Genomic DNA, 22496 nt, shown 5'->3' with positions numbered 1-22496 from the left:
CGCCCCCCCCGCGGTTAAAGGCCCTTAAAGGGGCCGCGCCTGCAGCGGGCCGGGGGCGAGGGGGGCCCGCGGGGCGGCCGCGCGGCGGGGAGAGGAGCGGAGGGACGGGAAGCGGATCCCGGCCGGGCAGACCCCCGGCATGGCGGCGGTATTGCCCCTTCCCGCCCGAACGGGGCCTTTTTTGTACTTAAAACAATGGCGGCAGCCGCTTCTTCTCCCGCTGCAGATGCACCGTCACCCCCTCGCGCCAGCGGGGAAGCAGGCAGCCTCGAAGCACGTACCAAGGCAAAAACTAGCAATAAAGGCGCTTAAATATTTTCTTTCCTTTTTCTGTGTTTTATTTCGTTTAGCTGGTGTGTGTGCCAGTATAAGGTACAATTTTTGAGCCAGTGTAAGGTGCTGCAAGGTAAATGGGCCAACCACGCTACAAAACCTGTAAGGAAACCAGAAAAATGTTGTCACTTAGAGGAATTCCCTGGCCTGACTATTACTGCAAACCCCTAATTAATTTGCAGCATACTTAACACTCTCTTGTAGGTGCTAAAAAGACAAAAATCTCAGTCAAAAATCGTTCTCTGTGATTCGAAGTGGAAGCTCACAGCCCTGCAGATGTTTTTGTGTGGAACGGAGGGTTCACCCTTACCTGGAGGACTTTAACTGGCCCGTTCTGCTTTCTCACCGGGTTTTTGCATGAGGAGAGTCTGCACTTCAGATACCCTCTGGAAAACGTGGGAGCTGCGATGAAGGCTATAGGGAATGGTTGTCCTGCATTTGCTGCTCTTCCTAAACCCACCACGACCAGGAAGGTACCTGCAGAGCACTGGAATCCCACTACTCCTCAGCTGGGATGGCAAGGACCCTTCACGGCCCCTGCGGCACTTGCTAACCCTTTCTACATTTGCATTCACATTCCCTTTCCACCTCTTGCTCAGGGGTTTCACCCAGAGGGAGGAAATTCTGGAAATGGCTATATTATGGCTATAATATCAGTTCTAGTAGGGATGATTTTCCAAAGTCAAGGCAGGCAGATAACATTCAACAATGAACGTTTTCTTCACTGCCTGTGATTCAGGCAAGATCAGTCAGAGTGTTTTTTTTCTTTTTCACCTTAACAGCCGAAATATGGCAGCCAACACAAGCTCTCTGCACGGAGGAAAAGCGACTCAGGAGAGGATGTGCTCCCACTGCCATGTCCCCATTTGAAGTGTCTAGTGGAGAGGTTGCTGAATGCTGATGGAGACAAACGCACAGACCCTGGTTCAGGACATGTGAATAATTCTGACATGTTTCTGCAGTCAGGGACTGAAACACAGTGTGCTTCATTGCTAGTAATTCTGCATTTACGTCATACCCCTCACTTGGAGCATAGGCTTTAAGAGGCCCTTTCTCAGGTGTTTGGCATCACAGGCCAGGCAAGGACAAAAGTCCAAGACTCTCACCTAGAGTGGGTCAAGTCCTTCTGGACTGCCCCTTTTCTCTAGACACTTTTTCTTAATCTCAGTTCTTCATATGCTTAAAAGTGACTCCAAAAGAATAAGTCCATCATATCCATTGCAGTTTGCCTTTCACTTTTTTAACTTTGCACATTAAGTGTTCATTAACACCATCCACATTTAAATTAGCATTTCTTACTGTTCACTTTGCTTAAACAACTACTTTTACATTTGTAGCTGAGTGTCAAGCGACTGAGCTTTCAACTAGCAACATCATCCACCCCCAAAAGCAGACACCCTTAAATCAACAGGGGGAAAAGTCTTTACATAGCTACACAAACACATGTGCAGCAACCAAGACTGGTGGCCTTGTCTCAAAACAGATGTGTGGGTCACAAATAGTACAGCCTGCCTCAGGACAGGAGCAAAAGGCACCATGATCCATGGACCAGAAGGGGCAGCAGCTTTTCAGAAAGCTCTATGTGCTCTACCTAGTTATTTTCTCCTTCCACCTGTCAGCAGAACCTTCTTTCCAGCCACAGCCACTGCTCAAATCACTGCAAGCTACCATAGCACAGGTATGGCCTAACACTTTCATCTGCCCTGTACTCTCACAAAGCAAAATAGTAGCAGAATATCCAGCTGTTCAAGGCATTGTTGGGCATTTCCTTTGTTTCATTCACATTTCTAGTAAAACACTTAAAAAAAGCCCCAACCCACCCGGAAAGACAGCCCTCCCTGAGCAGCTATTGTTCACTACAGACACTGAAATAAAGTATTTTTCTTGCAACTCACTGCCTGCAAAACCCTGGTGCCATAGAATATACTGTAGCACTTAGCACCAGGAAGTCAGTGCCTGGAAGCAATAAGCTTTGGGAGAGCAAAGAGCTCTTTCACATCAAAACCCCATGTCAGCAGTGTGGGGGCACGAGGGACAGCAGCAGGTGCGAGAGAATTTTTATGTGTTTTTGAAATGACACTTAATAATGAGAAACTCACCTGCTCAAAGTCAGTAGCTGCCTCCGAGCTCATTTTGTGGACTTGGCAGGAGTAGCAGCACTTATCTCCAGGAGAAAAGCTCCAAGTCAGCAGCAACTGACTTTGCTGCTCTTCACTCCAGTGAGGTTACTCTTAGGAGCAGCAGAGTTTGGAAAGCAAATGGTTGGTCCCTCACCTATACTAGGAACAGCTGCACACAGCCCAGCTCCTCAAGCCAATGCTGTGTACATTTGCAAGCAAACCCTTGGCACTATGGGCATCCAGGTGAATGTGTGCTGGGATTTCCCTGTTGCAGCTCTGAAACACACGCAAGCAACGGCAGGTCCCTTGGAGCTGACCCTGCACACCAGGTACAGGTGGCTCAGCATGGCCCAAGCAGTGGCCAGAACAACCAGCCCTCCAGCCCAGTTACTCTTTGATGCAGCAGAGAGAGAAGGCCCATGGAGTCTGTGCTGTGCCCACACCGATAGGATGCTATGACATGCCTGGGGCCTGCCTAGGAGTTCCCAAAGCAGGTCCAGCTGCCCAGGCTGCTGCTGGCTCAGGATGATTATACAAGTCCGCTAGATTTTTTTCATTCTTGTTTCAAAAGCAGTTGCTCAGCAAGCAAAATGCTGTGAAGGGCAGGGAAGCTGTGTGGCACTGAACAGACAGGAAGTGACTGCCATCACAGGGGTCACAAAGGCTGCATCTCACTTTGTGCGTCTCAGAGAACATAGAACTGCTCAACTCTTGTGGTTTCCCCTTTCGCCAAGTGCCCTTGATGTCAGGCATCCAATGGGGAGAGCTGCGCAAGGCAAGTCAGCTGCACCGCACGGAACAGAGGGGTGGCATAGCAACAGATTATTGAAAAAAGGACTGCCCAGATTAACCTTTAATCCAGCCAACACATGCATGCAAAAGGACAAGCTGTTTCTAGTACCAGCCAGCCTCTGCAGCTTTGGCAGAGGTAGGAAGACACAATCTCCAGAGCAGGCTTTCCCGTAACTCTGCACTGCAGCTTCTTACAACTTCACTTGACCCGCTAGCTGCTGCCAGAAAATAAGTGGCTGGCTGGAGGCCTGCTCTGATGCCATCACTCAACTTGAGCTTCCCTGATTCAAGGCAAGCATGCTGATGGCACTTTGGTAACACAGGCAAGATGTAACCATACTGCCTTGAGCCGTGACTGACTCAGGAAACGCACCCCATCACCCTCTGCTTTTGCTCCACATGGTTTTGTGATTGATGCCATAGGTGCATTCAGGAGCAGGGCTCACCCCCACATTAAATCTACTAGAGGTATCTCAGACAGCTCCATTCTCTTGGCCAGGTACCTTGATAAACACCTGGCCTCCCCCTCCACAGAGGATGGAGTGGGACACACCTTGAAGGAGCAAGCCAGGCACCCAGTGAACTAAATGACATTTGGGATTTCCTCCATGGAGTATCAGCAGTTCCAGGACTCAAGCTCCTTGGCTAAGTCCTGGGGTGAACCAGGAGCCAAACTGTACCCAGAAGCAGCTGTGCTCCTGAAGAGGTCCCTGGAAGCCTTGCTGGCCAAACCACTGGAGGCTTTGGCTTAGAGGAGAACTGCTGTCCTGCTGGCAAGCACAGCAGAGCATGCCTGGCAGCCCAGGCCTCACCTCAGACTTTATCCATTCCAATGAGATGCAGGATATGGGGCACACCAGCACTCTCCTGGTGCTGGCACAGCTGTCCTGGCATTGCAGCCTCATGCAAGGATGTAGAGAACTCCTAAACCCAGAGCAACAGCCACCCTGCCATCAGTGTTCTCCTCTTCAAATTATAATCCATAAAAGACCAATCATCCCAGGTCACTCCTGGACAGCTCTAACTTACCCAGTGGATTAAAAATTAATAAAAACTTGACCTCCTCCAATCAAAGTAATGAGTAACGTTAGAAGCAGCCTTTTTCAGGCTCCATTCTTCATTGATCCTTCTTTACTGGTCTTCATCATGCACACATGCATGTTCTCCATTCTTTTTCCAACTGCACTGCATGTTTATACACCAATAGATGTGACTGTTGGAAAATAATTCAGCTGTAGAATTAAAGCAAGGGGGGGTAAATGACCACACAAACATACCATGAGGTAAATGTCAGTTCTCATATTTAATATTTTAATAATTTTGTTTGTAACATTTACCACATAAATCATCTAAATAAATAGATGCTGTACAGTCTCTTATCCATATCAGTACAAAAATAAAACCACGCTTTGTGTCAAATTATACTTGAGCCTGCCCTCCCTTTGCTATTACAATCTCCTTTTACAGCACATACTCGCTCAGAAAAGGCATTATACTCTGATTGGTTTGTTTGGAATTGGTTTACTCCCTATTTCCCCCCCTCCCCAAATACATTCAATTAGTCTGTACAAAAGCTAGAAGCTCATTCTGTGCAAAAGGAAGCTTTCTGTGTGCAAAGACTCCAATACTCTAGCGTGCTGACAGGAATAACAGCAACAACTGAAGGGACAGGGACAAAAATAATCAGGGACCCTCCCCTCTAACTCACCCCATTGTTCCCCATCTTCCCCCTGCATCAGAAAGGGAGCACACCCAATTAGGCGAATCAGTGTGCAAAAGTGTTCTAGATGTGTATACGCTGAGGGAAAAGGTTGGTGCTGAAAACCCAGCAAGAGAACTGGGGTGTTGACCCCCACGCTGTAGAGCTGACTAGGTGAGGGAAAAGGATTCTCTGCCTTTAGCCAGCTCAAAAGGTTCTTGAGATACACAGAACAAAAGCTTCATCTAAATTATTTTAGTTGTTTTGTTGCTGTTCTGTTGGAGATGAGGTGAGGAAACAGCCTCTGGAAAAATCCAGCAGCTACTGGAGACAGCTCCTGGTTCACCCTCCCTTCCTCTTCCTCACTCCCTGCAGAAGGACAGACATCTCCTTGTTCCTCAATTAAGCTAATAAGGTGCAATTTTTCAGACAGGAAACTCTACAAAGATGTCTCCAGAGCTGGAAGAAACAGTCATAGTTCCAGACTAGGACCACTCAAACTGAAACTCAACTTCATTTTTCCCTTTCCTCGTTCAAAGGAGGTGGGGAGAGAGGAAGCCAACCTGTGCCCCAAAGGCAAGGAGGTCTCCTCTTCTCTCTTAGGGAACCCTCTACACCCAGCATGGTGGAGTACACTCTCCCCCATGGGAGGGAGGCAAAAGTCTGGGTGGCAGCTCTGGAAAAACGAGAAGGAGCAGCCAGCGGCCTGAAACAGATACATCTTTTGCTTTTCAAATGCCACTTTTAGACAGACAATAAGGAGTACTTAGCACTCCTAGTGCTTTGCATTTCCAAAGTGCTTCAAAACATACTTCAGATTTAAAAGCAAAAAAAAGCTGCTTAACATTTTGACAGATTTGCAAAAAGCTTCTTTGTGCTGACACTACATTTTCTGGTTAAAAACCAACAATAATAATAAAAAAATGTTTTCCACCTCCTTCTCCTCCAAAATTCCCCTCCCAGCCAAAACTTTGATACCGCAGTAATGAGATAAACTGTGATGGAGGTTCCAATTCTTAGGAATTCTACCCCATCCCAACTTCGTAGCAATCCACAGCAGCCCTAAATGCTCCCATGGAGCCCTTCATCTCAATCATTCCCGGTTAATTAGGGATCATCTCCTGCACACTTGCTGCACTTCAAGAAGTTAAGGGGGAAAGAGAAAGAGGTGAAAGAGATAAAGGGGTCATCTCTACAGCAAGTGCTAGTTACAGGAAAGGATTTGAAGGGTCTGAATTCCATTTTAAGCGATTGTTTCACTCTCCTTCCAATTGACTTGGGGTTGTTTTATAAGCCTTCCTATTTGACCACCTTTGTGTGTAAAATCCAGGTGGTTTAACACCCAGAAGCTCATATTTTCTCTGTGAAGACAGTAAGTTCAGGCACAGGACATTGTGGCCTGTTAATCATAAGCTATTATCCCAAAACAAGTTTATCATGCCCTTGGGGAAAACATTTACAACAGGCATGGCAAAAGCAATGTGTTCCAATGCTATACATTTTTACGTAGACACTACCCTATGCAAGTTGTCAACATACACACCTCTCTTGCATTCCCACATGGCAGAAGACAGATACATAAATGCAGCGCTCACCTCTCTGCAGGCCCATTCAGAACTTCACTCGCAGATGCAAGAGATCAGTTTCACTACAAGTTCTTTGCTTATAACACACCTGCTCTCTCAACTGCCAGCTGACCCAAAGGCCGCTCCTCAACCACCTAGTGAGAGCAGTTCGGGGGCAACCCTGTCCCTCCCTTCTCTGACCAGCATTTGTCCCTATTATTTTCCCAGAAAGGCCACTGCCCCCTTTTTCCTAGGCTGCAGGTAAGCCAGGGAGGAACAAAAGATGGGTAGATACCAATTCACTTAAGAAAAGGAGGTTTTAGTACTTTCCCTACTTCTGAAAACAAAAGCTCAAAACTTGGGAGGAGAGGAAGAGGTGGAGAGGTGGTAAGTAGACTTTGCTTTGCTTAATACATAGATGTGGCTGGCAGCCCCCACTGCCTCTGCACCCTGGCCTCTGTTGTGGCTACCACAGAGGCACTTGCCTGAGCTACCCTGCCTATTTTTTGACCTGTGTGAGGCCTCCCTTCTCTGTTCCAGTGAAACCATCAAGGAGCACTAGCTGGCGTACAGCATGAAACAGTACTGGGACCGAGGGCCCCCTGTGAGGTGAACAAACAATTTTATACATCCAGTCACAAAACACCAGAAGAACAATTCTGGACAGTTTCACAACACTAATAACAAAAAAAGCCATTCATTTCTCAATAAGCTTCTCTATGTCTGAGCTCTGATATAAACAAGAGTCAATTCACTAACAAATTTGGGCTTATTTTGGCAAATGGAACTGCTTTTGGATGTTCTCACAATAATATCCTGGTCTTGCTTGGAAAAAGAATAATATAAAGAGAAAAAAAAATCACCTTAGTCTGACTTCACAAGCAGAAGGGCCCCCAAGCAAACGCAAGACAATAAGGAGCATGCAGGAGGCTACTTAATGCCACTATTTACGTGTTAAAACTTGCTGTTGCAAGGCATCACTTGTATACCAGAGCAATGATATCTAGTTTATAACCATTCAGGAACAGAGGCAGTCCTTTCCATACAGACTTTTTTTTTTAAACACAGTGTTAACAAAAAAGGCTTTCCAGTCTCGTGAAGTCCCTCAGGTCTATCCCATAGACAGTGAGTTCACTGCAAGATCTATAAAATAAACACTTCTGTCCCCCAACACTGCTGGTAAATTTTCACACAGAAACAGTTCCAAGAATGACTATTAGAGCAGTTCTCAGAGAAGGTTGTTTCTTGTGTACAGTTCAGTAATTTTCACTGGCTGAAGTTTATTTTTTCTTATTTACAGCCATGGAGCCAAACAAGGTATGAGAGAGTTAGCCCATTTCTATTCTTGGCTTGTGCTTCAATTATTAAACTCAGCTTCAGCTGGATGCTATTCTGGCTCTTCTAATCAAACGGAATGCTTAACAAAGATCCAAACACAGCATCTGATTTTCATGATATGTTAGCACAGGAGGTCCCAATTCAACTGCCAGGTTTTGGGTTGAACTGGTAGATGGATAGTATTGGGAAGAAGAGATAAACCCAGACAATCTGTCTTTCCATCATTAGTAAAACCCTCTCTATACCTGCAGAGGTGGAATAAAGCTAATTTTAAAGTCCCTGAAGACCAGCTCTACCAAGGAAGTTTACAGTGATATGTCAGCAGACAATGTGGTACAGAGCCACATTTTAAAAGATCAGGAGGAAAAGCTTCTTGAAAAGTTCTTTGAGATAAACAAGAATTCATGAATGTCAAAAAAAATTCCACACCAATGAAGTAACTGCTTCGTTTCCTATCACAAACTCCTCTTCACACCCTCCCCTCCAAACCCACGCACATGCAGCTTGTTGTGTCTTAACCCCATTATGGTTAGCTCCTCATTGACACAAAGCAGCATGGCAGCCAGGTACTTTGTTCCACACTTTGTGTAGCAAGATGATTAGTCACCAGCAGAACACTAGATAGCCTGATCCAAAAAAATGATTAAGATATGAAGCTGTGGGTGGATCCTCTTTGAAAGACCACCATAGGTCTTTGAAAACTCCACTGCAAGAGAAAGAAAATATGTTTAAAGAAAAATGCCAAAACAAAGTGTTGAGAAGTGTCAGGTGGAGAGTGGAGAGAAAAGCCGAGGATGGAAATCTAGTTTATTAGGACAAGCTCTTTCCTGCTGCAGGATTGATATTGCTTCTAATGTCAGCCAAAGCCAGGAACTTAGTTAATAGGAAGCTTTTTTTGGTGCATTTGTACACCGAGATGAAGATATGACAAAGGTGGCAGTTGCTGCATTAGATTAAAGAAAACAGATCCTATAAATGCCATGAAGATTTAGCAGGATGAGCTGCAGTTCAAGACTTATTTTTAAATAAGCTAAAAAACACTACGCTTCTGCAACCATCACTACCTGACCTGCTCCAACTCACAAGAGTGGACTGGGCCATGTGGTGTGTCCACTGGTCACGACAGAAGAGAGATGCAGGTATTCAGCATATTTGGCAGGTGTCAGGAAGAGGGGGTATGTGGGTGATGGTAACAACACTGTCTGACCCCACATCCTGCAAAAAAGGGTGCAACTCCAGACACAGAAGCCTCGCTCTGGACACCCACGTTCAACAAACATCCTGAGCCTGCATGCTTACCTCATCAGCTTGCCCTTGCTAGCTATTGCAAGCTTCTTTCCCACTCACTCTTCCTCCCACCACATAATCCCCGCCTCCCCCCCACCTCCCCAGCTTCCACTTCTCACCCTCTCAGATTTCTCCATAATAAAACTCCCATCTTACTTCTTTGACAGACAAAAGGTCAGTCCAGAAATTCAAGATCTTCCCAGCAATCCTGAAACTCCTCTGATGCCATGAAAGACAGACCTGCTCCAACAGCTCTGAGATGGAAGGGGAAATCCTAAATCTACACTGAGCTGCCATATCCTAAATGAGGTAAAAATTGCTTCTAGTAAAAACCCACAGTGGCAGTCCAAGCACTTTATAATAAATAGATGTTTGGAGGACCAGAAACCCTAGAGTTCCCAAATTCTGCCGGCCAGGAGCCAAGCCCCTCAAACAAACACATTGAGGATTTCCACAGGTGTCTTTATCTCAGAGCTAAGAAGGCTCATGGCTTCATTTTGAATAAATACATCAGATAAGAGATGCTTCAGGTGGGTTGCAGTAAGGAAACATAGTATTTGAGGACAGTGATCATGACAGTAGCCAATGTTACCCTGAAGCACTCTGACCTCCAGTTCCCACTTTAGACTACCTTACTTTTCTTGCTTTCTGTTGGAAAAGGTCTATATTTTAAAAAATTAAGTTATTTAAATAAAATTTGCTTTTAAAAATGAAAGAGAACATGCATGTGCAAGAACAGATGCTCTGCTAAACTACCAACTGAAAATACAGCAATTCTTCAAAAACCTCAAAGTGTCACAGGCAGTCCAGGACAAGGCATTTTTAAGTGCAAGATCAGGTGGGTCTATTGAAATGCAGACCACTTTCCTTGGCAAAGATTTTTAAGCCTTCCAAGGGGAAGTTCCTATCAGTAAAGTAGTACAGAATCACAGATACTGTGAGGATACTGGAGTCATGGAAGAGTATCACTCAGGCAGCACAATCCAAGAATTCTCATGGCTAAGGATTAGGAATTTTTCCTCTCCTCAGATTTAATACATGCCTTCCCCACATGTTGTTTATTTTGAATCTCTCTGTGAGATCCAAGAACAGAACTTGCTGCTAATCAAGGTCCATTTCTAGCTCAGTTCTGTCCAATTCCTGCATCCTGGGCCTGTGCCAGTATCTTAGATATCTCTGCAGTGCCAGGCAATGCTTCAGTTGTCCTATTAGTACCTCCTCCCAGGGGAGAGGAGTCAGTTTTCAACGAACGTACTACCACAGATTCAGGGCAGGATTTGTTATTAATACTGAATTTGGCAAAGGGTAAGAGGACCCCGCTTTCCATAACGCATTCCTCATGCAGCAGAGCCAAGCCTGCAAATCCTGTTTAGCATATAGAGAATGGTATGTCTCAACTATGCAGGCTTTCTGAGCTTTTAATGAGGGCAAATTGAATTTATGTTGCCAGTTTGGATTTCAGAGATGCACTTCAGTCTTTCCGCATGATCAACAATCAAAGGGAGAAAGCTCTGCTGTCTATATGGACCCATGCTGCAAAGACTGACTTACCACAGACAGGCAAATATGCTTCTGAAGTCCTGACAGCAGGCCACAGGGAAAACAGCACTGGAGAGAAAGTCTTAACAGGCTGGAGTTATCTACACAGGTAGGATCCATGGCCTCTCACTGCTGCAGGAAGAGAGGGAGGAGGAAGGTGGGAAGAGCAATGTACAGAGACATATCTTTATCTAAGGGATATCAATTGCAGAACAAGGCGGCAGGCTAGAGATCCAGCTCTCTTTCCACCTCCACATGCCCTCTCCCCACAAATGCAGCTGCCGCCACTTAACAGGATAAAAGACAAATTGTTCAGCTTGCTGCTGTCACATCAAGAAGGGGAGTCTTTGCCAGGGAAAGGGCTGTCAGTTTTTCAGCTGGACAAAGCAATGACAAATACACACCCCCTACACTGCCCTTTTTTGCGTATCTGAAAGGGGAAAAAGGAGAAAAAGAAAAGGGTCTCTGTAAACATTTTAAGAGGAGACATTTTGAGTATTTTTTTCTCTTCAGGGATAACGTAAGCCTTCCCTAGCCCCACCCTAAAAGCACTGGTTTTTGGGGAGCATTGCAAACAGATTCAGAACTGCGCACTCCGGTCTCGAAAGAAGCCCTCAGCCACTTGTGCTTCTCTGAAAGTGACGGTGATGGAGTTTGCTGTGATGTCTGTCACTGTCACTTCGCTGGGGGGCACAGTGGGGATCCAAGGGAGACTGGCATCCACATCTGCTGCAGGAAGAAAGGCACATAAGAGCATGTTAGTGAAACAGAGGTGAGGGAGAAGAAAGGAGGAAGGGGAAAGGAAGGATGGAAAAAAGGTCTCCTTTCTGACAAACCAAAGGTGAAATCAGCCTGTACTGAATCGGCGTGTACAGAGCTAGAGAGAACATGTGCAAGCCCTACCCTCACAGGCTAAGGGGAAATGGAGCATCAGGAGTCCAGATACATAGTAGTATCAGAGCAGCCTACGCAGAGGTCAAAAGACTCTGTAAAACCACCGAGTTCATTTAACCATCCACAATTCCCCCATATCCCTCATCCCATCTCAGCCCCTAATTTGGTTTTGTGTCAGCAAAGCACACTCACCCTGGTTTGAGCTCACTCTCTTCTAAAGACCATACCCAGCGGAAAAGGCAAAAATTAAAATCTCTTACACTTCATACACATAGTAAAATCTCTTACTCTTCATATACTGCTAGGGGAGTCAAAGGGAGACAAAATGGAGTACAAATGCCTTGTACTGCACCTGCAATACAGCCTGGGTGTGATGCTCCCAAAAATCCCTCAGTAGTGGTCCACAGAGAAGCTGCTCTTCCTTTTTCATATGCCTCCTTTGCTCCCAGACAGCTCCATACAAGAAACCCAAGCACCTCTGCACTTTCTCACTGTAAGAATAATTATCAGCCCCTCTGCCACCCAAAGGCTCACTTCCCTACAGTCTCCAGAGACTGCCATGTAAAGAGAGAGGAAGGAAAACACACCCTCTCCCTGTCACTCTACCTGTCCACTACAGTCCTTGTTGTCCAAACCTGAGCAAAGAATGAGATCCCCTTTAGAGTGTATTTCCTGGCTTCTGTCTCAAACACCAGTGGTATCTAGTTCCCCCCAGAAAGAGTCCAATTCCCCCTAACAGTAACTGGGATTCCACACAGGCCATGTGTCAAGAAGAGAACAACAACAGTTTTACAATTCTGTAGTGCCACTCACTCTTCTGATCCCCAAGTGCTTTAGTGCCACACACTTCTGGGGGGAACAGCTGCACACATTTCCTCACTGCCAGGATGTAACACTGGGTTCCTCTGTGCTACTCCCATTGCTGCCTCCCTGGATTCTGAGCACCATTCCAGTCTCTCTCAGAAAGGAGGGAATAGTGCTGATTATCCCCAGAACACAGCCCTCTCCCTAAGATCCTGCCTAATCCAGCCTGGCTAACAGCTATTCCTAGCAAGGAGTAACAGGATTCCCTTAGCTACTACAAGCAGCACAAACCCCAGTTTTCCACTCCTCAGGAAAGCTATGCCTTCAGAAGCTCTAATAATGCAGGGATAGAGTTTCCCTGGTAACTGAGAGCAATATACACATCCCACAACCCTCCTGCACAAGCTACTGGTATCCTTCCCCAAAATGCCAAATGTGCTTGGACATCTCCCATGCCTACACTCATGCTGCCTACTCAGCGGGATCAGGCAGGAGTTACCATCCTTGCTTCATCTCTCTCTTCCTTTCTCACATAGCTCTATAGCAAGAGGCTTTAGAGGGGTGTGGAGAGGAAAGAGAAGGAGGGGGCAGCGAGTATATTGTGGGCTCCTAGCAGCATTCCTGTATGCTTCTTAAAGCAGCACTATGAGAGGAGTGCCACTGTCCAAGCTTGTCCACTGCCAGCCAAAGTCCTTTGAGCCAAGCAGCAGACTGAGCACATGTAGATAATTTGGACAAAGGCAGAATTCATCTGTCACACTTGTGTGTCACCTTTGCTGGGAGGAAATTTTAAGAGGAGGAAAAGTTGCAGTGTCTTCTGCACATTTTCTAACACTGGGAGGGGTATCAGGGATGTAAGACTACATAGTGCCAACAGGACAAAAAAAAAAAAAATTAATCTGTGCTCTTCAAACAAGAAAGAAACCTGCAAACAAGAGAGACATAATACAGGCCAGCAAGGGCTGCTCTGAAGACCTGACCTGAACCACAATCCCAGGAGGATGCAACCAAGGTGGAAGGATGCAGAACATCCTTCACATTCCCCAGAACTTCACCAAAGGGTGACTAGCCTTACCTTCTTTGCTGGTGTGCTGCATGGCCTCCCAGTCCTCGGGGCTCTGCCTGGCCTCTAGGCCCACTGCATCATTCAGGAAGAACTCATGCCTGCAGTTTCGGTTCTCCAGACTCGCCATGCGCGGAAACTTCTTCCTTGACAGTCGTAGGTACTTCTGGTTTTTGCGTTGCTTCCGGAGAGAGAATGGCAGGACTGCACCCCCAGTCTTCTCGGGGAACTCTGCCTGCCCTGTCTTGGCCCCTGGAAGGCTACTGTCTCCTCCTCCAAACCTCCGTGCAAGAGAGAAGCAGAGCTTCTCCTTTCCCTTGTGAGCACTCCTCAAGTCCATGCCATACAGCCGCTGCCAAGACACCAACGCAGCAAGGGTCAGAGCAGACATCTGATCATGCAGTGAGGGCTCCCCACTGGGAACCAGGAAAATATTTTTTGTTCAGTCTCTGAACCTCTCGATGAGCTAGGATAAGGTGTGCTGCTTCTGCAAGACCGTTCCTCTCCCCTCTTCAACTGCCTTCTAAGCTCTTCCTAATATCTGTTTCCTAGGATGAGCTGCTTTGCTTGGCAACAGTAAAAGCGTGCTAAAACTCTGCTTCCAACTATGGGCTACCTTTGACTTGATGGAAAATCCAAGCTCAACATGAAATTAAAAGAACACACAAACCAGGTAACCTGCAGCTATCCAGGCCAACACTTTATAAAATCATAGTTCAGAGAGAAAGAGCTGTTGTTTTATTTTGTTTTGCTTTTTTAAAGACAAATTAGCTCGCTCTTCATCTAACAGGTTAAAACTATCTGCCTAAACACTGATTTAATGTTATTATGTTAACTTGTTACCTCCAATTTTGTCCATGCAACAGCAAACAGACAGTTTCCACCTCACTGAGAGCAGGGGAGCTGCATAGCAGCTAAGGAGTTAGAAATACACAGAAGAGCAAGAGGCTACCTGCAGTAGGAGGCGCTTTGGTTTGGGGCCTCTTTTCCTGTACCCTGATGCACGGTCTCTTTCTTCCCTGTGAAAGAGGAATACAAATCAAACTGAGCACTAAATACCACAGCATAAAACCTAGTTGGGACTCCAATCTTTTGCAGCGTAGCTCCCTCAATTTCTTTCAATAAAACCCAATGGTGACCAGTGTGATCTTGGAAAACATCCCAGAATTGCTTCCTGTAGGAGTGAAAACTTTGCAATAGGGGAATTTCTCTGACACAGCTAATCAAGGATGGGTTAGAGAAACTTCCCACCTCAAATCACTCCAGTCCAGCTCTGGACCCGATTAAAACCTGAATCTGATTGTTCTCTGGCTCAGTGCTGCCTGTTCTTGGCCTCATTTTCTGAACAGTGCCAATCAAAGCTGCTTTAACCCTGTCTTCTTCATCTCAATCCACACCAGGGTACAAAAGTCAAGCAGGAGTCATTGCTATACATCTCATCTTTGACTGAAGTAGGGACACTTCATGCATGAACAGGACACTTTATGCATACAATGAAATAAAGACACTATTTATTTTCCTGTGTCCAGGGAGAGAAAGAACATGTGTCCTTACTTTTCTTCATAAGCCACTACCAGGCGAGGATCCAAGATATGATCCTCCGGCTCCCATGTGCTGTATCTGAAGAAAAACATAAGGAATAAAAAGTAAACAATATTTTAATGAAACATTCTCTCTGCAGGCCTGCTACCAGGGTGCTGCAGCCCTGGATACTGTCTTCACAAGGGTCGGTGGGGCCTGCCACAACATTGCGAGAGCTCTGAGGAATCCCAGCCATTCCCTCCCCAGCTTCCCACAAGACACCACCTCCCCTTCCCAAAACAGGCAGGGCCAAGCATCAAGCGGCTCTTTGTATGAAAATGGGGAAGACTTTCCTCCCCAGGGCCCCCTCCACACTGTGCGCAAAGCCTGTGCAGACACTCACAAACTGTTTTTAAGTCCATGCCTAAACAGGTCTCATTTGGTGCACTCCCTCAAATCCCACAAACCCCATGGAACAAGGAGGCACAGTCTGATACATATTTCTGAAAAATAGGTCTCTCTTAATTTAGAGTGCTCAAAGAGTAAGTACGCTTTCTCACCTGCATTATTAATTACTTCTAATCACTGAAGCTGAAAGGATTCATTTAAGAATTTAATTCTTTCCACTGATGCCGTTCAACCAAACATGTTAGGAGCTAGGCCCTGGGGCAAGCTGATGGCCACTTGCCAACGCCTCCTTCTCCTGCTCGGCTCCCCCTGCAGGTTGTTCCTATGGAGCCGAGCTCATCCATACAAAGTACCCCAACTGCACTGCGGACAGGGCCACCAACACCGCTCCGAACAGGCTTCATGCTCCCGAAGTAGCCTGGGAACGGCGTCACTCACTGCCCCAGCTCCCTCCTCGACAGCCAGACAGCTGCGACAGGAATCAGATACTCAGGAAAGGACTGAACCCACCTAGCAAGCAACTCTAAAACTGGTTCCCAAAGAGCACGGATGCACTTAACACTAGGGAGAAGCAGCCAAAATGCTCCCACTGTGGAAACTGAAAGAATCATAAAGTGGTCCTTGGGGCATGTTTACTTCTTAGGGGTCACGCTTGCCCAGAAAAGGTGGGTGTTGTGTCTCTACCATATAAACTCTAAGGCAAGAAAGCAAACATGAATCCTCAAACACCCAGAACCCCAAATTTCCTGAAATGTGAGAGCCAGGCCTGGAGGCAGAGCTTGTACCAGACCCTGGGGAGGAGGACCAGAGAGGAATCACATGCAGGTGCATAAGGGTACATTTGTATTAGTGCCTTTAAACAGCAAAAAAGCATTTTAGGATGTTTACATTTCAGGATGAAGCACAGACTGCATGTAAGGACACGGGATACACGGGGTACACAGGAGAGGTGGTTTGGGAATGCTTTTCCCTTCTATCTCTCCATTACAGAGAAGAAAGGTACTGTAATACAGGAACAATACTGGAGGATGGGTCTAGAATTGAAAATACAATTATTTTGTAAAAGGCAGAAACAAAAATATGACATTCAGATATCTCAAGGTGCACTGTACATCAGAGAGTTAAGAACAGACATGTCTTCATAATGAGCTGATCCCTCCCTCTCTCCCTCCTTCCTTTGCTCATGCCTCCCGCAGCAACCTGACTGTGAGCTGTCAAAACCAAGATACTGTTTGAAAAGAGGAAGGTTTCCTCACAGCTGCAAGGATTCTGGCACTCATCCTACAAATTTAAGAAAAATAACACCACAAGGGGGAAAAAAAGTCACTGGATTGCTTTTCATAGGCAGGAGAAGAAAAGAGATTTGCTTTAAAAAAAACACCCTGGTGGGTGTTGCCTTCTCCTCTGCAGTTCAGATTCTGGCTTCACTGCAGTGGCAAAACACTGCATATAAAAAAACACGGTTGAGTTTGCCATGCGCGCGCACACGGAGCTTTATATATGGGTACACACAGCCCGGGCTGCAGCAAACTGCAGAGAGCAGGCACTCTGGAAAACACAGATCATATGATCTTCCTTCCCCCTCCTTCTACTCCTCCTCTTCCCCCTCCTTTTAACTCCAACACAAGTTGTAAACAAGCTTGTAGCTAGAATCAGATTGTCACTCCTCCATTCCCTGACTCCAGCAGTGCAATCCATAAATCTGAGGTATAGGGCATGAATAAGAATTTTTTATTAAGAAGAGGGGGGAAAAAAGTGAAATGTGAATTGCATGTGAAAGCAGTAAACTACTGACTTATCCTTATTCTCTTGCATGATACTTCCAATGGGAATGATAGGATAATAGGTACAGAGACTACAAAAAGCAATGCAACAAGGTTGATAATTAAGAAAGGGAAGGATGTGGAATGAGGAAAAAGACACAAAGACACAAACAGCTTGTGGTGCTGCATGCCATCATGGGCACATATATGTTTAGAAACAAGGAACAGAGATTGCTAGTGGGATGAAAGTGACTCCAATGCTCTGAGCATCTTGAGTTTAAGTAATTCAAACCACTGAGACAATAGTTAAAGTGGAGGCAGGCAGGAGGAAGGAAAAAAAAAATCAACAATCTTCAGATGTGGAGTTTGGGGGAAGAGGGAAGATGCTTAGACATGCCATACATCAAAATAAGAGAACCCTGACATCACCTTGCACCCACGGGAACTGTACTATTAATTCCCCAAAGTGTTTCTGTCTCCCACAGTGTTCCAAGGTGCAGGACAAGGAAAGGCAGCAGTTAGGAATAAGCCTACTCCGTCCAAGAAACATTACAACATGCCTCAGCCCACCCTCTTGGCAACAGGCTTTACAAGAGAAGGACTTCAATGCGTTTGTTGAAAGGAGAATGGGATAAACATCACTATTCTGGCCAAGAGGGGATGAGGACTCACAGGCTCCAAATACATTTCCCACCCTCTATCAGTGATTAAGTAAGACTTGGCTATTTGAGGCTGAAGCAGTCCAACCCATGCTACATGGCAGCTGGTGCTCAACAAGTGCACAAGGTTACACTCTGACAGCAGAACTCTCAAGAACAAAGTCACCCTCTCCCGCCACCACCAGAGAAGGGAAGCTGTTTATCTTCACACATGGCCTATAATCACAGGATTAGGCATGACAATTAGGCACCCAAGAACACTTTTCGGCTTCTTGGACACCAGGTACAGCCTGACAGAACCATCCTGGCGGGCCCCACTTTGCAGCTGCGAGGATGAGCCCATAGCAAGCGGCTCCCTTTGCTTAGCAACACGCAGAGCAAGTGCGTGTGTAACACTGCTGTACCCACGCACATTGTGTATGTACACACACAGGCACAAACAGAAAAGCAAAGACAGGGCCCCATATGGATTGGCCACGAGGCTGTTCTACTAGACTGCTAGCTGACATAGTAATATTCTCCAGTTGCCTAATCCTTTTAATCTCAAAGCATTTCACAGACTGCTTAAGCACAGAGAAATTGCTCCTCTTCAAGAGCAGCTGCATTTTAATGAGAGAAGTGTCTGTAAACAGTGCACAGCAATGCTGAAAAAAACCCAAACTTTTCTTCCTTTTTGCAATGGAGCAACCAAAGCAAAAGCAGAAAAGGCACTCAAAGTAACAGGAGGTTTCAGACAGGGAAATGAAGGCATGGCGGTAATTTTCAAAGGACAAAGATCACCTGCATTTGGCTACAGGCTAATAAATCTGAAACATTGCCCCTTTCCGTTGGTGAATTGCAGAGGGGAGAAGTAGGAGAGGAAGACAAGACCATCAACACGTTTTCTATTTTAAAAGACTGCAGACAGCTCTAAAAATAAAGTAGGGTCCTCTTGGTGCTGACTCAGAAAAGCAGGAGCTACTCCAAGTTCAGAAGAATCTGGGTTCTTTGTTGAACTCATAAGGAATTTAAAAACATTTGTATTTAGAAAGTATCTCAATGAAATATTTCAGTGGTGGCAAAAACCAGTCAGAATAGACTGGCACACAGTTTGTATTCCTTAGCTGCCAACTCACAAACAAATTTGGGTTTGGTTTGTGGCTCTTTGGTTTTGTTTATTGTTGTTGAAATGAGGGACAAGCCATTACCCATTATGAATGAAATGCTCAATTGCAGAGACACAGTGCAAACTATTACAGAATATTAAAGAAAAAACAGACAAGTAAACACAACTTACTTTGGGGGCCATCCTTTCCACTTCACCAAGTATTCTACTTTACCCTGAGGGTGGAAAAAGGCAGAAGAAAATAGGTGAAATATGGAACTAAATATGGGCTACAGTACAAGATGCAATAGACTGAACTCTGCAACCAAAAAGCTTGTGTCCCATCATTTTATTTTCAAAACATAGCTACTTCCCCATTCAACTACACTTGCTATACATTTTTCTCCAAAATTGGGCACACAGGGGTGTTGAAGCATGCTTGTACCACCATCAGCTTGGAGCATAGCTTTGCAGAAGGCTTGCAGGTAGAACACTAAAAGCCAACCAGAGAGCAAGACCAAACCATTCACACATTCACAGGCAAACCTACAAGTCAGCACACATAAATGAAGGAAGGAGATGTATGCCAGGAGCAAATGTCAGATGAAATTTTTTTTAAGCAGAGAAAAGAAACAGTATATCAGAACCTATGAAGAGTCTCTGGCATGTTCTTTTCCACTTGCTACACGTTCTACTCAAACACTCTTCCATCCATCACAGGCACTCATCCTTTCGACCCAAGCAATCAGCAGCTCACAGCTGAAGTTCAGAGCTATCCTTTTTTTTTTTACTCTAAGTACAAGATTAAAAAAAAAAAAAAAAAAAAAAAAAAGTGTAGTGATTGGAAACTGCATTCAAGGGCTCCGCAAGCAACGTGAACAACTATCAAAATATTTAATGTTATACTGAGGGGCTTGTTAAGCACTTCCCAAAGCATGGCAAAGGCCTTTGTGCATGCAGGACGACCACTCTCCAAGAGCCGCTGCGGCAGCCACAGACACCTTTACAGGAGGGCAGAGCAAGGAAAACACTCGGGTATTTCAGGCAGAGAACCAGTTTCATTTTCCTTTTGGGGGGCTAATCAGCTTTCCAATGCTGAAAAACACTGCCCTGTGAGGAACTTTCCATCAGAGGATCTCTACACACTGCATGCTTACAGGTTAATCCGCGGCTGGGGAAACTGAGTCACGGGAGCTTTCCCAAACCCTCTCCGGCTCGGGCTCTCCCGTTTGGTGTCACCAGCGCTCACCCTGCAGAGCGGCTGCACCCCAGCAGCGACGGGCCCCCCTCCGCCCCGCACCACCTCCCGGGTGACACGTGTGTCCCCTGCCCGCCAGCCCCGGGCAGGTGCCGGTGCCGCCTCCGCGGTGTGAGGGGACGGGGACCGGGGGACAGGCACGGGGACCGGGCGGCCGCGCGCGCACCCACCACGCCTCCCCGCTCCCGGTGCGCGGCGGGAGGGGCCGGGGGTGTCCCGGTGCGCTCCCCCCGCCCCGCCCCGCTCCGCTCCGCTGCTGCCCACCTTCCGCACGCGCTTCTTGCGGATGCTCTCCACGGCGAACACCTGCTCGCCGATGGCCGACAGCTCCATGCGGCGGGCCGGCGGCGGCGGGCCGAGGCTGTGCCGGTGGCGGCCGTTCCCCGCCGCTCCCCCTCACACGCCCCCTCGCGCGCGGCCGCGCCCCCGCCGCCGCTTTAGAACCTGCGCAACGTTTTCCGCGGCGCGCGCGCGAGGGGGCGGGAGCGGGGGGTGAGGAGGGGAGGGAGGGAGCGAAGGAGGCGGGAGCGGCGCCTCAGGCGGTTCCCGCCCCGGCCGCGCCGCCTCCGTCCCGCCTCCCGTCGGGGGTAGCGCCGGGAGGGAGCGCTGCCCGCCGCCGAGCATGCCGAGCCGCCGAGCCGCGACGTTTGCGGGCGTTCTCCGCAGGAACGCGGCCCCGGGCGGTCGTGTGGCGGCGGCGGCGGCGGCGGCTGGGGACGCGGCGAGCGGCGGGGCGCGGGGGCGGGAGCAGCGCTGCGGCACGAACCCGGCGCGCCTCCCCGGCCCGGGCAGCCGCCGCAAGGTGCTCCGCGCCAGGTGCCTACCGCGGCCCACCTGGAAGGGAAAGGGAGCAGCCGGGATTCGGCAATGCTCGCGGTGGAAAGCAGCGATCAAAGTCTGAGGGCCCGCAAACGATCAGAAAGTTTGACTAGTAAATTACATACTTGGCGTGGAAATCGGTATGTTAGTCCCTGTATAAGCGCACGGCAGTGGGTTTTGGAAAACAGGGTAAGATGAGACGGAAGAGAGAAAATATGTATGAGGGGCGTGAGGGGATGCAGGTCAGGAGAGAGACAAAGAGAGAAATATAAAAACGGGAGAAAAGAGAGAAAAAAGGGATCACCAGTCCTGGTTCCAGTGTCAATCCAGCTGATGCGATGTCAGTCCTGGTTTCAGCGTCGATCCAGTTGATAATCGTGGTTTCAGCGTCGAACCAGCTGCATCCACCCGGCCGATGAGATGTCCTGGGTCCTGGGGGTGCCTCTGTGCCTCTACCAGCGCACAGGGGCTCTGTGAGCACGGCACACGTGTAGCTTTCAGTCATCGTGCAACAAGCAGGACCTCAGGCCACCTCTTCCAGGCAACTAAGGCTTTCTTGGGTGGGGCGTGAGAAAACAGGGACATTATGAGCAGGCATTCAGGTATCCATGCTCCCTCGCACACCGGTGTGCAGAAATGTGCTTTTGCTTCCCAACCACTACTTCAAACAACAGACTGAGGTTTTTTTTCTTTGAAGTCTCCTAGGAAACTTTTTACATCAGAGCAGGGACTTATTTCTACATATGCAACTACCTACTCCCACAAGTGTGCTCGGTTGCTCCTCTGCTGTGACTGAATGTCACTGGGTGCTGTTTGCACGTGAAGTCTGAGGCGGGACAAACCTTGCTGCAGAAATGGCAAACACACAGTGTGAATGTGTTAATCTCAGTTGTTTAGTCTGCCTGTGTTCATTTGCACACTACATGCTGTAGTAGTATGTAGTGTACACAGGTATGGGTTTAGGTAACTGGCAGGGTGCCTACCCTTGCTGAAGCCATCTAAGAACTCAAAGTCCACTGTCAGGGAATGGTAACCCTTTGGATAATCATTAGGCAGAACTAGCAGTTTGTAACAGGGTTTTGGTATTTAATAGCATAGCTGTTGCATATTCAAAACATTTATACTATATTACAAAATCATAGTTAATAATAACAATAAAAGTTTTGATCTTCTTTTTAATTCTTCCTTTATTCTGTGTCTATGTTTTAGATGAAATAGGGAAAATATTTATGGTAAAGTTTTCTTTGTTTCTCAAAATTAAGACCTTCAGAAAAAGTAGACACAAAACAACAGAACATTTCTCTGAATTGCAAGGATCTGCTTGTATTCCTTTCCCTCACATTGGAATCCACTTGCTGAGTTGTCAGACTGGAAAAAGGAAGAAAACGTGCTCCAATGACCATGTTAGGACAAAATAAAAGAAAGAAACCCCCTAGTCACAACAAACATTTGGTTGTTATTATTATTTCAATTATTGATAAACTTCTGTACTTCTTAGTCCAGGATGTTTACAGCTCGTTGTTTAATATATGTCTCCTTAAGGCAAATAA

General features: G+C 46.9%; 1 protein-coding gene across 9 annotated transcripts; it reads right to left on the bottom strand.

Moving 5' to 3' along the window:
* Nucleotides 1-68: 68 nt before the first annotated feature.
* CBX7 (chromobox 7) lies at nt 69-21671 on the bottom strand. 9 transcript variants are annotated; one of them, XR_012053536.1, is made up of 8 exons: nt 21251-21658; nt 19062-19105; nt 14989-15054; nt 14387-14453; nt 13447-13786; nt 11268-11402; nt 10686-10805; nt 69-433 (listed from the first exon to the last, which is right to left on the bottom strand). XR_012053536.1 is itself a non-coding variant. In XM_072923396.1 (8 exons), exons 1-8 carry the CDS (start codon nt 21449-21451, stop codon nt 10771-10773), a joined length of 858 nt encoding a protein of 285 aa, XP_072779497.1. In that variant the 5' UTR covers nt 21452-21655; the 3' UTR covers nt 4530-10770. The 9 variants fall into 9 exon arrangements, 7 of the variants coding, with proteins under 7 accessions (XP_072779497.1, XP_072779495.1, XP_072779494.1 ...); XR_012053537.1 differs by lacking the exon at nt 69-433 and adding an exon at nt 440-4477; XM_072923396.1 differs by lacking the exon at nt 69-433 and having other exon boundaries at nt 4530-10805; nt 21251-21314; nt 21345-21655.
* Nucleotides 21672-22496: the final 825 nt, after the last annotated feature.

This window comes from Taeniopygia guttata, chromosome 1A (genome assembly GCF_048771995.1).
Source record: "Taeniopygia guttata chromosome 1A, bTaeGut7.mat, whole genome shotgun sequence".
Classification (NCBI taxonomy): domain Eukaryota; kingdom Metazoa; phylum Chordata; class Aves; order Passeriformes; family Estrildidae; genus Taeniopygia; species Taeniopygia guttata.
The sequence above is the reverse complement of the archived record's forward strand: the minus strand, read 5'-3'. Positions and strand labels throughout refer to the sequence as shown.